The sequence below is a fragment of the Furipterus horrens genome, unplaced genomic scaffold (assembly GCF_987537825.1).
Source record: "Furipterus horrens unplaced genomic scaffold, mFurHor1.1.pri manual_scaffold_3, whole genome shotgun sequence".
Classification (NCBI taxonomy): Eukaryota; Metazoa; Chordata; class Mammalia; order Chiroptera; family Furipteridae; genus Furipterus; species Furipterus horrens.
In genome coordinates, this window is record NW_028327173.1 from 48,426,199 (window position 1) to 48,441,835 (window position 15,637).

At 43.0% G+C, this 15,637-nt stretch overlaps 2 protein-coding genes across 3 annotated transcripts in view; one reads left to right on the forward strand and one right to left on the reverse strand.

The window, feature by feature from the left end:
- MIER1 (MIER1 transcriptional regulator) overlaps positions 1–9,282 on the forward strand; it is a 71,851-nt gene extending 62,569 nt beyond the window's left edge. Inside the window, exons 14-15 of the mRNA XM_090269581.1 lie at positions 6,666–6,785; positions 9,010–9,282. Coding sequence (XP_090125707.1) covers positions 6,666–6,785; positions 9,010–9,035 — 146 coding nt within the window. The 3' untranslated portion in view covers positions 9,036–9,282. The remainder of the gene's footprint in view (positions 1–6,665; positions 6,786–9,009) is intronic.
- SLC35D1 (solute carrier family 35 member D1) overlaps positions 1–15,637 on the reverse strand; it is a 58,712-nt gene that overhangs the window by 10,294 nt on the left and 32,781 nt on the right. Inside the window, exon 12 of one of the 2 annotated variants that reach the window (XM_090269585.1) lies at positions 10,975–12,752. The exons of the other annotated variant lie outside the window; for it this stretch is intronic. Within the exon in view, the coding sequence (XP_090125711.1) occupies positions 12,644–12,752 (109 nt within the window). The 3' untranslated portion in view covers positions 10,975–12,643. Of the gene's footprint in view, positions 1–10,974; positions 12,753–15,637 lie in introns of those variants that run through there. 2 annotated transcript variants of the gene reach the window in all.

Sequence of the window (15,637 nt, forward strand, 5' to 3'; positions counted from 1 at the left end):
TCTGTTCTGGTTGAATGTTTATTTCTTCCTTCTGTTGCAAATCATTGATTTGAATCCTGGCTTCCTTCCCTTCACTGTCGGTTCCCTGTATATTTTTCTTTATTTCACTTTGTATAACCTTCATTTCTTCATTTTTTTGCCATACTCTTGAGTTCTCTGAGCATCCTGATCACCGGTGTTTTGAACTCTGCATCTGATAGGTTTGCTATATCCAATACATTTAGTTCTTTTTCTGGGGTCTTGTTCTGTTCTTTCATATTTCTTTGCCTCCTCAATTAGGCAGCCTTCCTGTGTTTTTTTTCTGTGTATTAAGTAGAGCTGCTTTTACTCCCTATTTTAGTGTGGCCTATGTAGCAAAAGCACCTGTAAATTGTGTGGGACGGAGCCTTAGGTAATTTCCAAGGCGAGGCAACCCCTTCACCATTTTGTAGCTGTTTGTGGTGGGGGCTCAGAAAGGGGACAGTGCCACTACCTGACTTCTAGGGATTTGCCTAGCACTCACCCTGTTTCCAGTCCTTCACCCACTCCCAGTATGCGATTGTTGTTCTTCCAGCTGCTGCCTTAGGGTTTACATGTTTGAAGACTGGAGGCCCTTAAGTGGCAAACTTAAGAAATAACTTGGCTTTCAGAGCACCGTGGATTTCAGAATTGCAAACTTGTAGCAGCTTTCAGATTTTTGCCAGCGCTCACTTGGCAGTTAATTCTATTTTATTTTGATATGTATATGGCAAAGAGGCATGTAAACAGGAAGACAAAAGCAGCTGCTTTGATCTATACAGTAGCCACACCAGAACCCTGCACACTGGGCCTTCTGCAGAGCCAACAAGAAGCCTGGAACTGAAGCCGCTGGGTGAGAGGAGCATGCCAAAGCTCAGATGTGGCCCCTCTGGAGCCTCCCACTCGGTCCTCACTTTACTGAAGGGAAAACCTAAGGCCCAAAATCAAAAAATGATTTTGTCCGAAGTTCAACTCCCTTAGACTAGACTGGGCTGCTTAAACAAGATCTGATACCACTGTTCTTTTCTTTTGTGGCATTTAATAGTTCATAATTACATGTTATGGCTGGCCCCGTGGCCTCAAGCCTTGGCCTATCAGTCCTCATCACTTGGGAAGTGAAGTTTTATTAGCCACCCAGTAGCCAGCGGATTGTTGTGGCTAGCAGGTGGCTCACATAAAACAGCAGCTCCTTTTGTATTTATCTGGCCAGAATAGTTGGGAAAGAGGCATTCCCTCAAAGGAGCATTGCTGATCACAGAAGAACAGCCATTAGGCAGTTAAGCCTATTGCAAATAAAATCTTGTACCGTTATTGGTTGCTGTTAAATGCACTGTGCTAATTGCTCATTATAAACCAATCCTCACAACATGTCTCCCAATTAATAAACAGGGAAACAGCCACCTGGAGAGCTTGCAAGACACCCTTTCCAATGATCTGGGTTTTGTCCACCCATTTTCCTAAGTTAGACTTTTGCATTCAGGGACGATGGATGTTGAAGGCTGAAAGCAGATGTTACTTGCAAAAACCTGTCCTACCCTTTTCCTCACAAGTCTGGGTTCTGCAAAGGAGAAAGTCCCCAAACTGGAAAAAAAAGTAGGTTCTGAGGACAGCTGGGACGCGAGTCTCATTCTCTAGCAAGACGTCAGAGGAAGGGCTGCCTGGGGTGTAAGACCAGCTGAACTGCAGGCACTAAAACCACCGCCATGCCCAAGTTTGCAGTCTGGTGCCACCTGCCTTCAAAGAACACCTCAGTCACTAAGATGTTCAGCAGTGATCAGGCTGAACACACAACAGCCTTCTCTAGCTGATGTATGGGGTTGGCCAAAAAGTTCATTTAGTTTTTTTCCATACAGTGGTTCCAATAAGTGCTTAGTTGTCTTTAACGTCATTCAAAACAGTTTTGTTAGCATTGTGACAGCTCTCATATCAGGATGCACTGTTTTTTAAAAACATCAAAATCGGTGAATTCTTGTGCAGCCATTTTAATACTGAAGATGGAAGAAAATACACATTTTCAGCATACTATGCTTTATTATTTAAAGAATAGTAAAAACAATGGGAGTGCAAAAAAATAAGGTTTGTGCAGTGTCTGAACATGTCAGAAGGTGCTGTGATTGAACATGTCAAAAGTGATTTGCAAAGTTTCTCGATACTGTTGACGTGTTGGCCAAATAATTCCTTGCTGAGGGGCTGTCTTACGCATTAGAATATGTTTAGCAGTACCCAAGCTTCTGCTGGTTTGGCTGGTTTGGCTCAGTGGATTGAGCGTCGGCCTGCGAGCTAAGTGTCGCTGGTTCGATCTTCCAGTCAGGGCACATCAGAGAAGGAAAACTCTGACTCCAAAAAACCTCCGCTGCCTTGCGGCATACCTTTTCAGGGGAAAGGCTAAGGGAGTAAACCCCGACAGAAAATCCGGAGCCGGAGTCCCTAAGGCGGTTTGACGTTGTAGTCAACACCGGCAACTCCTGCGGCGCACCTGAAGCCAAGCTGTATTGACTCCGTCTTTCCCTTGGACCCTTCAGCTGCGAAGAGAGGGGGGGTCTGCTGCATGGGCAACAGCAGACCCTCCATATCACCCTGCCCAGGCTCTGTAGCTTCAGCTTCACTGGAGAGGACACTCCAGCGTCATCGCAAGATGTCGATTTAACACGGGAGGAGACAGATACCGTGTCACTCCCGAGTCGGACTGCACAGCCATTCTCGGCGGTGCAGATAGACTCTTAAGAAGCTACACCATCGTCTCTCAAGACGGACGGCTGCCGACGACCCAAGCTTCTACCCACTGGAAGCCGATAGTGGGAACGACATACTCAAAATATCCAAATCAGTACAGTTATTGGTGAAAGTGAAAATGTGTTTTCTATTTTATGGAAAAAACTAAAACTATTTGGCCAACCCAGTGCTTACCTGGATAGTCCTGCCCTTCTTTGGCCTGCCCCGACAGTAATCTGGACGGCACTTCAGTGATCTTGCTAACGGTAGTTCTTCAAATATGCCCACTAGTAGCCAGCTGGTAGATTTTTTGTTTAGTTTTCATCTGATATCTTTAAACAGGTAGTTACCACAGCCTTACCGCTTACTGTTGTTTGTATATATTGATTGCATTTATTCAGATTCACACCTTTTACATGCCTGGCCCCTGTAAGATTTGAATTTGTCAACACCTGATCTACAGTATACAATTCAAACCATGCAGCTGGCATCTAAAATGATGCTATGTTTCTGCCTTGCTGTGCTTAAGAAATGTAGCTATTGGCTACTCTTTATTCATTCAGGAAATATTTATTGTGTATCTATAGTGTGCCTGGCACTGTTCTAGATGCCAGGGACACTACAGTAAGCAAAACACACCAACATCTCTGCCTTCAGAAAGCTCAAATTTGACTAGAGGAGACCAGTACTGTGGAGATAAAGCACGGGAAGGGGACAGTGGTGGGGACAGTTTCCAATACACTGCTCTGGGAAGGCCCACAGAGATGAGGGCATGTGCTATAAAGACATCAAGGGGGAATGAGTTCCAGACAAGCGGATGCAGTGACCCTAGAGTGCTAGAGGGCTGTCCTTAAAGAATCAGCTTGGCTCTGGCTGGTGTGGCTCAGTGGATTGAGCACCACCCTGTAAACCAAAGGGTCACTGGTTTGATTCCCAGTCGACACATGCCTGGGTTGCGGGCCAGGTCCCCAGTTGGGGGTGTGCAAGAGGCAACCACACATTGGTGTTTCTCTCTGTCTTTCTCCCTCACCCTCTCTAAAAATAAATATTTTTTTAAAAATCAGCTCAAATTATATTTTTTCAAGAAAATTTTTCCACTACATTCTCAGGTAGTTTCATGAATCTGTCATCATTTATAGACACTGTCTTAAAAAATTACCTTAAGCAGATGTGAGGAGGCACTCTGATTGCATTCTCCTAGTACAAGGATGTTAACCTGTAATTCTTTGGAAAGATAACGCTTGGGAGTCAAGTACAGATCTAAGTTTATTAGCCAGCACAAGTTGGACAAATCCCTTACTTAGCCTTGTTTAAGCCATCATTTGTGCGATGGTGAAGTATTGTAATGCAAAAAGGCACAGCACAATAAAGGAAGGCATAACTCCATGAAAGTATCTAATAAGCCCTCCTCAGTAATAGTGCTTTTCTTTCTTGGAAAGCAAACTACTTTCCACCATTTAGCTCCAATGGCAGCTGTTACCATAAGAGGGCACTAGCAGCACAGCTGGAAAAGCACAGCTGCTTTGCTTTGTCTGATTCGATCAGCTACCAGCTCTTGCCTGAGCTTCAAATCCGTGGTGTGTGAACTGTGAATGAAGAACAGATGGCACTTGACATGCATGTTGTGATGAGCTTGGTACCCCCAAGTCTAATATAAGCAGACCAGGAGAAACAGGGACCTAGTATGGTGGTGAAGGGCAAAGGTCTTTAGAGTCAGACTGATTAGGGTTCAAATGTGGGTTCCACAACCATGTGGGACAGTTTTATCTCATGGTTGTGCCAGGCCTCAGTCACAGAGAGGCTGGGTGCTTGTCCCAGTTAGCTCAGCCTGGCTGGCTGAGCAAATACAAGTGGTGAGCACTGCAGGGAAGAAGTCCTGGAGGTACCTGGTCACTGCTCACCTGCTGTGGATACACCAACCAGCTCTGTGCTCCGCTCCCCTCAACAGTGCTGCTTCTGTGGGGTCCCCACTAACAACAGCCCTGAGTGCAAAAGCCAAGCAAGACAGAAAACCAGCTGAGGGCTAAATGAAAGAGCATATATATCACAAATTAGAAAAGAAGTCAAACTATTAACTGAGCAAAAGGAGGTTCTTTCACATGGCGCCTTGGTGTAAAACGCAACAATTAGTGCTGAGGAAAACAGGTCTTTACAATATTCCAACTGGGGGGGCGGGGGAGCAGTGAGTACTTCAGCTCAGAGCCCTGTTCTCCCACGGAACCCAGCACTTCCCTTGCTCCCCAAAAGGCTAGAAGCCAAAAACATGCCCAGAAGTTCCCCATCCCTTATCTGTCAGCTCTCTCCTTCAGGACCTGGAGTTCGATGTCATCAGCCTCCGTATAACAGTCCAGGAAAACATATGCCCTTTTGCACTGGATCATGCACGGTTCTCCCTTTGCCCTTTCAAAGCCGCATAGAGAACCTCTCTAAAATGTCTGCTGCCTATTTTTAAACCCCTGACTGTGTTCTCTGATGCAGTGGGTGTGGTAACCAGTTCTGACCATTCACAGAACCATGTACAGGCCCTGTGCGCTTTTTCCATACCATTCCATGGTCAAAACCCCTCCCATCTTCTTGGGGCCTTGGAAGAACCAAAGCCATTTGCATAACTGCGACACTAAGCTTCTAGTCAGCCATGCAAAGGCATCTTAAAAGCTGTTCCCTTTCCCCATCCCCCAACCCACAGACTCTGGGGATTGTTGGAGACCCCCACTCTGTAACTACTGTGTAACAAGAGGACTTTTAAAAAGTTAATTGAAACATGCCTTTAAGGACAGTGTCTTTTAACAAACGGGTGTCAGAAAAACTGTATATTCACGTGCAAATGAAAGGAATCGGACCCTTACCTTGCACCATATACAAAAACTAAAATGGGTTCCAAGACCTAAATGTAAGACCAAAAATTTTAACACTGTTGGTAGAAAAAATAAGGGGATGCACTACATCAAAATTTAAAACTGGGCATCAAAGGACACAACGACAGTGAAAAGGCAACCTACAGATTGGGAGAAAATATTTGCAAATATATTTGATAAGGGGCTAAAACTTGGGATATATAAAGAACTCTTAAAACAACAAAATCCAATTTTTAAAAATGGACTCAAATAGACATTTCTCTAAAAATATATAAATGGAGGAGCATATGAAATAATGCCAAATACCACTAATCATTAGGAAAATAGAAATCAAAACCACAGTGAGTTATATGGACTCTGATGAACAAAATAAACTGATGAACAAAATAAAAGCAGAGGAAGGGGGTTAGGGGAACTGGAAATTAGCCAAAGGACATCTATGCACATATGCACAGCCCATGGACACAGACAATGTGGTGAAGGGTGGGGAGGGCTGAGTGGACAGGGACAAAGCAGGGGCAATGGGGGTCCTCTTTAATAGTGTTAACAATAACTTTAAAACCACAATGAGTTATCACCTCACACCTACTAGGAGAGCTAATATCAATAAAACAAGTGGTGAGGATGTGGAGAAATTGTAACACTGGTGCACTGCTGGTGGGAATGTAAAATGGTGCAGCCACAATGGAAAAAAGCATGGCAGTTCCTCAAAAAATTAAAATAGAACTTCCTATGACCCAGCAAGTAACTGAAAGCAATTTGCACAGCCATTACTATGGTGTCCAGTCCCCCTCCAAATTCATTTGTTAAAACCCTAATCCTCAATGTGATGGTACTGTTTGGAGATAGGGACTTTGGGAGGTAGTGAGGGTGGAGACCTGATAGGATAAGCGCCCTAGTAATAAGAGGCAGTAACAGCTTTCTTCCTCTCTCTCTTCTCTTCTGTGTGAGGATATGAGATGAACATTTCCTAGCTCAGAAGTGGGCTCTCCGCATCCCCTTGATCTACTGGCGCCTTGATCTTGTACTTCCCAGCCGCCAGAGCTGTGAGAAATAAATGTGTGTTGGTTAAGGCACCCAGTCTGTGGTAATTTATTACAGCAGCACAAACTTGTTACGAGACTGAAGGGGTTCATGTGCCTGCAGCATCAAAGCCCAATAAGACACGAACAGAAGTTTGCAGCCAAGAAAGTACGGATGGCGCCAAGTCTGGAGTTACAGGTAAGCAAATGCTCAAAGACCTGACTCCCCGATGGTTTCCAGGGGATGGGTTACATAGGGGTAAAAATCATTAATCACGGTGAATAAGGAGTTAGGGTTGTGGTCTCTATTGACTGGTTGGTGCAAGGGCAGGGCACACTTGATCATTGCATCTGGCCCTGATGTCAGCCATGGAGTTGTTCTGTCCAACTTCACAAGGATTGTTCCATAGGATTGTTCCACTTTCCTGGGTCTGGTGCTAGAACACAACTGAGACCAAGATACTGTTTAGTGTGACTGAAAACTCTGTGTCTGTAGTCAATAGACCCAGGACCTTGTTCCTAGGACTACTAGATGCTCACTAGATCCTCACTGTCCTGAGGGCCTAATGATTAAGCAGCGGGGAGGGATGTTGCTGCGTCAGGGCACTAGGTGAGGCCAGTTTGAGTCAAAAAAAAAAAAAATCAAAATAAAAGGCCAGATTAAAGAAAATAAGGTTTTGGCGCAGTTACAAACTAAGATACCACCAGAGCAGCATTATTCACAATAGCCAAAAGGTGGAAGCAACCCAAGCATCCATCAGTGGATGAACAGATAAACAAAATGTAGATACGTGTGTTCAGGAAAAGGTTTTTATTTGTCAACTTTACAAAAATATTTAGGCACATAATTTTCATGGTTATGTCACCTGATTTACATATCTCAATCCTCAGTACCTCTTAAAAACACTAAAATGGTCCTCTGGTAAATAGAATCTATATTGAAAAAATACTATAATAGACCAACATTTGTAGACAAAAATCAGTTGATCATCAGCATGAGAAAGAAACATTTATGAACAAAATAATCTCTAAAAATATTTTTGTGAGACAATAAATCTAACCAGTAGATTTCTCTTAAAAATTATTTTTTGAAAAGAAAGCTTAAAGAAAACCACCATAGAATATATCCTCACACCATGATGGAGTATGTGGCATCCTAACAGCAAGTACTGGTGCCAGCGGTTCACACGCACCAACGACTGAGGGAAAACCAGACACAGAGGCAGCCCGTCTCCAATGCATCTAATTCGGAGGCAGGAGGAAGGAACAATGGGCCTGCACTGGAGCTACCTTAAAGTGACAAACTGCGCAAGTTTTAACCGAATCACCATTCTGAAGTGTAATTATCTTCCTCTAAGATAACTTGTTTTTTGAAATTTACCATCAAAATATGCCAGTAATTTCATCCTTTTTTAAAAACAGGTGGAATCACCTGCATCATATAATGGCCACAATTGTATCCAGTAGGTATTTTAAAAAGACCTTGAACAGAAACTGTTATTTAAGTATTCTGGAAGCAAACAAAGTACAGAGTCATATTTTTTTCAAGAAATATACACACGGTCCAGGCCTCTAGCATTTAAGAAGCACAAATTAAGAAACTTGTTTTGCCTCAAGTCTCACCATAAAATGACAGTAACAAAATCTGCCAAGTGCCTAATGCATGCTAGGCACTGTAAGAAGTTTCGCATCCAAGATCTCATTTATTTTGAATATTATTTTTCCCTCAGGGAAGGAAAAATCAATTACAGCTTTGCTGACAAGGAGGAACCGATCATACAAAGTTTCGGGGAAGCAAGAATATGTGCAGGAGAGGAAGGAGGGACTCAGCATAGTCCTGGAATTCTAATAACCTGGTGCATCTCGGAGCTAAGAGAGTAGCATGAATTATAGAAGTCCTCTTAAAGAATAAACTTCAGCTTTAGGGGTGGGGCACCCCTAATCAGAGATACCGGGACTGCTGGCAGCTCTTACACATCCCTGATTCCTTTCAACTGGTTCTTTCAGTCAGGGTCTCGCTAAAGAATTATGAGCCAGAAACGTCCTATTCATCTCAGTTTCCCCAGAGCTTAGTGCTCAGTGTTGGCTTGATATGATTTCAAACCTACTTGTTTACGACAAAAATAAAGTTGTTTTAAGAGTAAAACTGTTTTGATATAAAAGTGAAACAAGATGTGTCACGATGACATCACCTCAGCTGCTGAGGGGTGACCCTGGGGGCTTATTAATAAAAAGCATCCGAGGAGGAAGCAACTCTGGCAAGGGGGTGTTCAGACTGTGGGTGGTCTAAAGGTCTGTGGGGAGGCTATGAGGTCTATTTGAGAGTTCTGTCTTGGCAAGGCGACCCCTGCTGATCTAAATGGCTCTCCCAAGATGTTTGGGCACTAGCTCTGCCATAGTAATGGTGACTCTCTTACCAACAGTGACAAAAGCCCGCAGCAGCCCCTGAGAGGACACCTTGCCCACGACACTGGAGCCATCGTTCCCTAGCAATCTGCTCTGGCAGCAAGGATTTTTTTTCATGCTGGCAGCTGAAGGCAGCTCTCTGTTGATTAAGCTGTCTCTCCTGAGAACCAACCTTGTAGAAAAGGGATGCCTCAACTAAATTGGGACTTTATGTCTTTCACCTTCCTTTGCCTGGAACAACAGTGTAATCTATCTGTCATTGCTTCAGAGTATGTTACTTTGTTACTGGCTTAGGAAATTATTATAATTCCCACAGTGAACATGTGTTAAATAAAATATTGGCAAAACAATCTCAGTCTCTGAGCATAATTTTGCCACCCAAAACAAAACGTTAAGCATACTGTCTGGCATAAAATAGATGCTCAGTAAATCTCTGCTCACTGCATGAGGCCATGATAATGAAAGCAAAGGTAGACCCAAATTACCAGCTACTGTTCCAAACTACTCTAATGTGAAACTATTATTCTTCCCATGAAGATCTTATATCAGCTTTACTGACCTGAACTTTCCATGGATTCCTGATACAACCTATATACAGGCTGGAACCTACAAATGACTGACTCATAAAGTCAACGCCATATGAGGGAATTTAAAACCACCTGACATGTGGATAACATGTAGCCTCGCCAACCAGGATTATTCAAATCAATCTGGCACTAACTAAAAGCAAACTGGCCAAAGAGGAACTTCACTGTCATTAACTCAAAACAGGGGAGCCAACAGTCATACAATTTGGGTTTCAGAATTCTCACCACAGCTCACATGTCTCGTAGGGCAAAGTAAGCATTTAACTCTATATGCCTCTTTTCTGCCAGGAGGTAGTTCATAGGTCAAAGAATTTTTGACCTTGTAAGATATAAACCTTGGGGCAAAATCCAGACATTCTGGGTGATGCTACAGTGCTAGGTAAATCTCTTGTGTACTGCTGTAACCGAGTCTGCACATAATTGAAACAAACTCCAAAAATGGTTGGCCAGTTTATTCAATTTCCAACATCCCCAGGCTGCTTCCTCCTATCTTAAAATGCTGGTGGCAATCGAAGGCAGCATCCAGGATCAAACATGGACAGGTTAGAAGATGTAAGTTGTTCTATTGCGTCTGGTCAGTCAATTTCAGCATAGGCTGTGGGCCCTGAGCTCATGTGCATTTAGTGAAGCTATAACTATAGTATATGATTTTCTCAAATCAACCTGGAGAGATGACCCTTCTTCAAGGGAACTTGACCCCAATAGGCAATTTAACTCCTGGTGGGGTTCTAGTTCAATACTTCTAAACATATCCAAAGGCCTTTCATGATGAGAAGTTTTACAGCACAAATTATTTCCACTGTCAAATTTCTTTCCTTCGTGTGGGTTAAGAGGAAGGAATGGAAGTGCTAAAATGAACTCTCACAGTGCTTTTCCACCGGACCCAGGCACACAGGCAGGGGCAGGCAACAGTCACAGCCAGAAGTGTGTATCAGCGGAGGCCCGCCCGGAAGTGAGCTAAGAGCTCTGGCATGTAGAGTGAGCCATCATATAGACTTCCTTGATTTGCAAAGCCTATTCCTAACTCCAAACTCAATCAACCACTTCCCTCCTTGAAAGAGCTCAAGCTAATCCAGCTGACATCCCCTTCTCCTTACACCTGCCGAGAAGGGCAGCATGGCTCAATGGAAAAAACATAAATTTTGATTAGCAAATTGCCTACTTTCTTTGAGTCTTGTTTTCTCACTGGTAAAACAGGGATAGTAACCATCCTTCACAAGATAACATCCCATTCTGCCACTGGAAGTTCCTCAGATCAGCTGATACTGGAAAAAAGTAAGCCTTAGGACCTGTGACATGGAGCATATAACTTGAATGCTGGCGATGAGACTCATTCTAGGATCCCAGCACCAATGGCCAGGCGTTAATACAGACAAAACAAGGGAAAAGTAGAAATACGAAAATGACCTCAATTTAATTCTTCAAAAATAAAAACAAATCAAAACCTTCCAGGTCACATGTTTCGGCACCAGAATACTTATTGTTTAGGCCAAAGGATCCCAGTGACCTCTCACCCCAGTGAATGAGAAGGTCATGTGTACACCAGTGCAAAGGTACTCAGGCTCTTATATACTCACTGCACACCGGCCTGAGCACTCATCCCCCAAGGCAGAGTAGGTGTCTGAGCCAACTCACAGGACTGTTTAATTTGACACCCTGCCCTGCCCGAAGGGGCAATTCAGACAATGCCCATCCATAGCGGCTCTCCCCAAATGCAGCGCTGGGTCTTGAGAGAAGCTGGCGTCCTCACTAAGTGAGCCAAAGGACACAGAGTGTAGGTGGGAGTGGCCACACAAGCGGCGTGCACATGCCGTTGAAGAGAAAGGAAGGTGACACTGGGACTGCCAGACAAGGACCAAACCGTGACAATCCAGAAACATCTAACTGGCCTTTCCCCTCAAGCCAATACATTCAGGAGCGTAAGAACCAGTTGTGTTGCTTCAAAGATGGGTAAAAGGAGTAGCAATAAACCCAGGAGAGGGAAGCACAGGGAAGTGTATGGTGCTCACCTTGCCTGCCTGCCCTCCTCACCCAGAGAAGGGCTGAGCCGCGGGGGTCACAAAATGCAGCTCTTCACATGCACTCGCTCTCACGCTGTGGCCTTTAGTTTCCCACTGTGGCAGGTTAGGCAGGGCGAGTGCTGCTAACCCCACTTATAGAACTGCAGGTTCTGAGAAGTGAAAAAGTTCTGTGCCTTGTTCGCAGTCACATCTTCTGAATGGATCAATAGAGCTAAGTTCTGTCTTACTGTCATTCAACAGAAGTGAGAACATTCGACTACTGTACTTCCAGGAAACATCTTTGTACCCCCAGCATGTAGTACAAACCCTGGCACATGTTACATACTGAATACATTTTAGTTACATGAATGAATCAGAGAGATAAATCAATGAGTAAAATGCCTCCTTCCTCCATCACTTCACTATTCCCCATCCCACACAACCAAGAGGGAACAGCATATTTTCAAGGAATGCACTCTGTTCATCCATGAGTTTTCGGGAAAGCCGACATGAAAAGCAACACGCTTCAAAGCCTCTCACATTTTTGTAGTGCCGAAGGTTGTCTCTGGCAAATGCAGTGATGAGATCCTTATGAAAAAAATGCAATTGTTAAGAAATACAATTCAAAGAAGAAATTTCAGATACTCCGCTGCATTTCCAGCAGAAAGAAGGCTAAAACTGCCTCCAGGTGCAAAGATTTGTATGACGCAGCTCCACTTGAAGCACTTTATTTATGCAGCTCTCAGGGACGGCTGGATATCAAACTACGGAATAAAATAGTTTCAAAACACTGATGTTTCACTGTCGGCACAGAAGAAAAATAAATTAAAAAGCCTGGTGTATTTTCCAGTCTGATATAAATTAATTCAAATGGCATATTTAAAAGTGTCAATTATAAGTTCTTCTCATAAAATTTTAAAAGGCAGCAATCAATCCTCAGATTGTGTAAGTGCAAAGGAATGGTATTTTCTCCATAATCAAGACACCTCAGGATTTGTATAAGAACTGCCAGTGTTCCAAGCCGATCAAAACCTTGGGCCTCTGTCGTTGAAGCAATCCTCTGGTCATACTGCTCCTTTCCCCTTAATGTCTAGCTTGTTACTGGCCTCCGACTGTTTGCTCAGCTGCTCTTCAGAGAAAGTGATGTAGGAATACACCAGGCTCCCAGCAATGCTGCAAAATAGAACACCCCCATCAGGGAGGAAGGAAGGAACAGCAAAATGGTGTGTGTGTGGGGGGGGGGGGGGTGAAGTTGCCACTGTCAATCCACAGCACATAAAATTAAAACAGATACAGCATTTTCCTCTGCCCCAGAGGCACTCCCCTGTCGTGGTACTAGCCACTGATGCTGATGCTTTGAGAAAACGAATGTTTGCACATACTTGTCAACAGGAGTGCCAATGTTTTTACAAGTTTTCTGGAAGATAATAAGTTGAAATGAAAAGCCTTTAGAATTCTACTTATCCTTTGACTTAGCAATCTACTTCATTGATGAATTGTGCACATATTCTTAGACTTATTGACAAAGTGTTTACCACAAAATTTATAATAGCAAAAAATTAAGGGTAAATATCCCACAGTAAGGAATTATATAAATTCATCAATAGAATACCATGCATCCATTAAAATGATATAAAAATAAAAACAAGCAATGACATCTTAAATGAAAAAATAATGTCATAAAACATCAAGTATTATCTAATCCCATTTTATTTAAATGAATGAGAATGTGTATATTGATATGCACCAGAATAAAGTCTGGAAGGAACACAAAAAGAACATTAACAACTGTTACGTCTGGATGGTAAAATTATAGGTGATCTCTTTTTTATTTGTATATTCGGCATTTCTGAAAATAATCATTCAAGACAAATGTTACTTTTAATGAAAATAGAAGTCATCCCAACTCATAAGTAAACATGCAGACCCTGGGAGATTCACAGAGCTGGTTTCTCTCTGACCAGAATCAAGTTCATGGTGGAAAACCCATGATCTGAGCTCTCAGCCTCTGAGTTGGTTGCTGGTACCCTTCAACTGTCCACATACCCACCACCAGAAGGGTTCACTCCTTTGCAACAATGATTACTCCTGTCGATATGCAGTTTATTAGTAACTCTCAAGAGTGTTTTCCTAGGTGGGTATTCATTCTATCTCTTATGAGATGTTAGAAATCTCACATGCGGGCACCAACCTACTTTCCCCATATTCCCCTCTGACCACACCTGAGTGCCTGCTGCTCCTCCTCCCCAGTTCCCATCTAACACCTGCATTTAGAGCTCCATGCTTTTGTTCAATGGCTGGACTACCCACCCTTTCCTTGTCCACCTCTCCAAAGCCTCCTGCTCAAGGCCTAGTCCTAAGTATGCTTTCCTCCATGAAGTCTCCCAAGCAACCCTCTGTTTTGATTCTAGTTTCTGAGACTACCATAACCCTAATTACGGGTGTCAGTCTGGAGAGCTACTTTGTGACACCGGAGTGATAATAGCTTGAGCCCTGACTGGTGTGGCTTAGTGGATTGAGCACTGGCATGAGAACCAAAAGACCATTGATTCAATTCCCAGTCAGGGCGCATGCCCAGGTTGTGGGCCAGGTCCTTAGTTATCAGGGGACAGGGCACATGCAAGAGGCAACTGGTCAATGTATCTCTCGTACATCAACCTTTCCCTAAATTCTCTTGTCTCCCTCCCTTCCCATGTCTCTAAAAATAAAACTAATAAAATCCTTTTAAAAATAGCTGTTGAAAGCTCTTTTGACAGAATGTATAAAAAGTGCCTCATCATTGCTATTATTAATGCTATATAAATGCCATATGATTATTATAGAAATGAAAGCCATTACTAATAACATAAATGTATCACACTTCCCCTCTTCCTTCAGTCTAATCGCAACACAGTGGCCAGAGTAATCCTATTACAACTAAACCAGATCATGTCACTCCTCTATTCAAAACACTGGAACATCTTTGGCTCTCTTAAAAGTAATCCCTCACAGAGACTTGACTTGGGGTGGTGAACACATGATACTGTATAATTTTGTTAACTAGTGTCACCCCAATAAATTCAATAAAATAAAATAAAGTATTACCTGAGTGCCCCTCCACACTCTGCCACACTGGCCTCCCTGTTGTTCCTTGAACTCACCAAGTGCACTCCCACTTCAGGGCCTTTTCACTTGCTCATCGCTCCAGAAATCAATGTGGCTCATTCCCTCCATTTTTTCAGGTCTACACAAAATGCAACCTCCTCAGTAAGTACCAACCCCCTCCCGAAATACTCCCTATCCCCCTCCCCTGCTTTATTTTTCTGCAGTACTATTTATCAAAATTAACATTTATCACCAGCGAATAGTTCACACATGTATCTTCATTCATTTTCTGTCTCCTCTAGTAGAAGGAAAACTGCATGAAGGGCAAGGGTTTTGATCAGTTTTGACAGCAGCTCTATTTCCATTGCCTAAAATGTTTGGTACCTTGAAGGTACCTACAATACATTTGTTTATAAATAAATGACTCTTCCCAGCTAGATTACAAATTCCCTGAAGATAAACATCAATCTATGGCTTTGCATACACTAAGTAGTCACTTCCTTTAATATATGCTGCCTGCAAAGGGAAATAAGAGAATGAAGACAAATCAGGCAGGAAATAAGCAAGGAGACTTTGGAAATGTTCAAAACAAAGAAGGGCCATTTTAATTTCTTATCCCATGTACCCTCACACATTTAAATTATGGAGCATATTTTTAAAGTGTATCATGGTTAGAACTTAGCTCTGATTCTTATTACGGTAGCTGTGTGACTTTGGGCAAGCTATTTCACCTCTCTGAGCCTCAATTTCGTTATTGTGACCTGGGGGATGATTAAATAAGATGACACTGTAAAGGTAGCCATCATCTACCAGGTACTCAACAAGCATTAACTTCCGATCTGTTGCCTTCCCAGGTATCAAGTTATGTCCTTTCTATACTAAGGATAAGTGTTGTTCTATGCACATACTTTAAAAATAGAAGTACCGTAGTCACAGAATTTTGGCCAAAATGTGAACCATTCTATCTGCCTAGG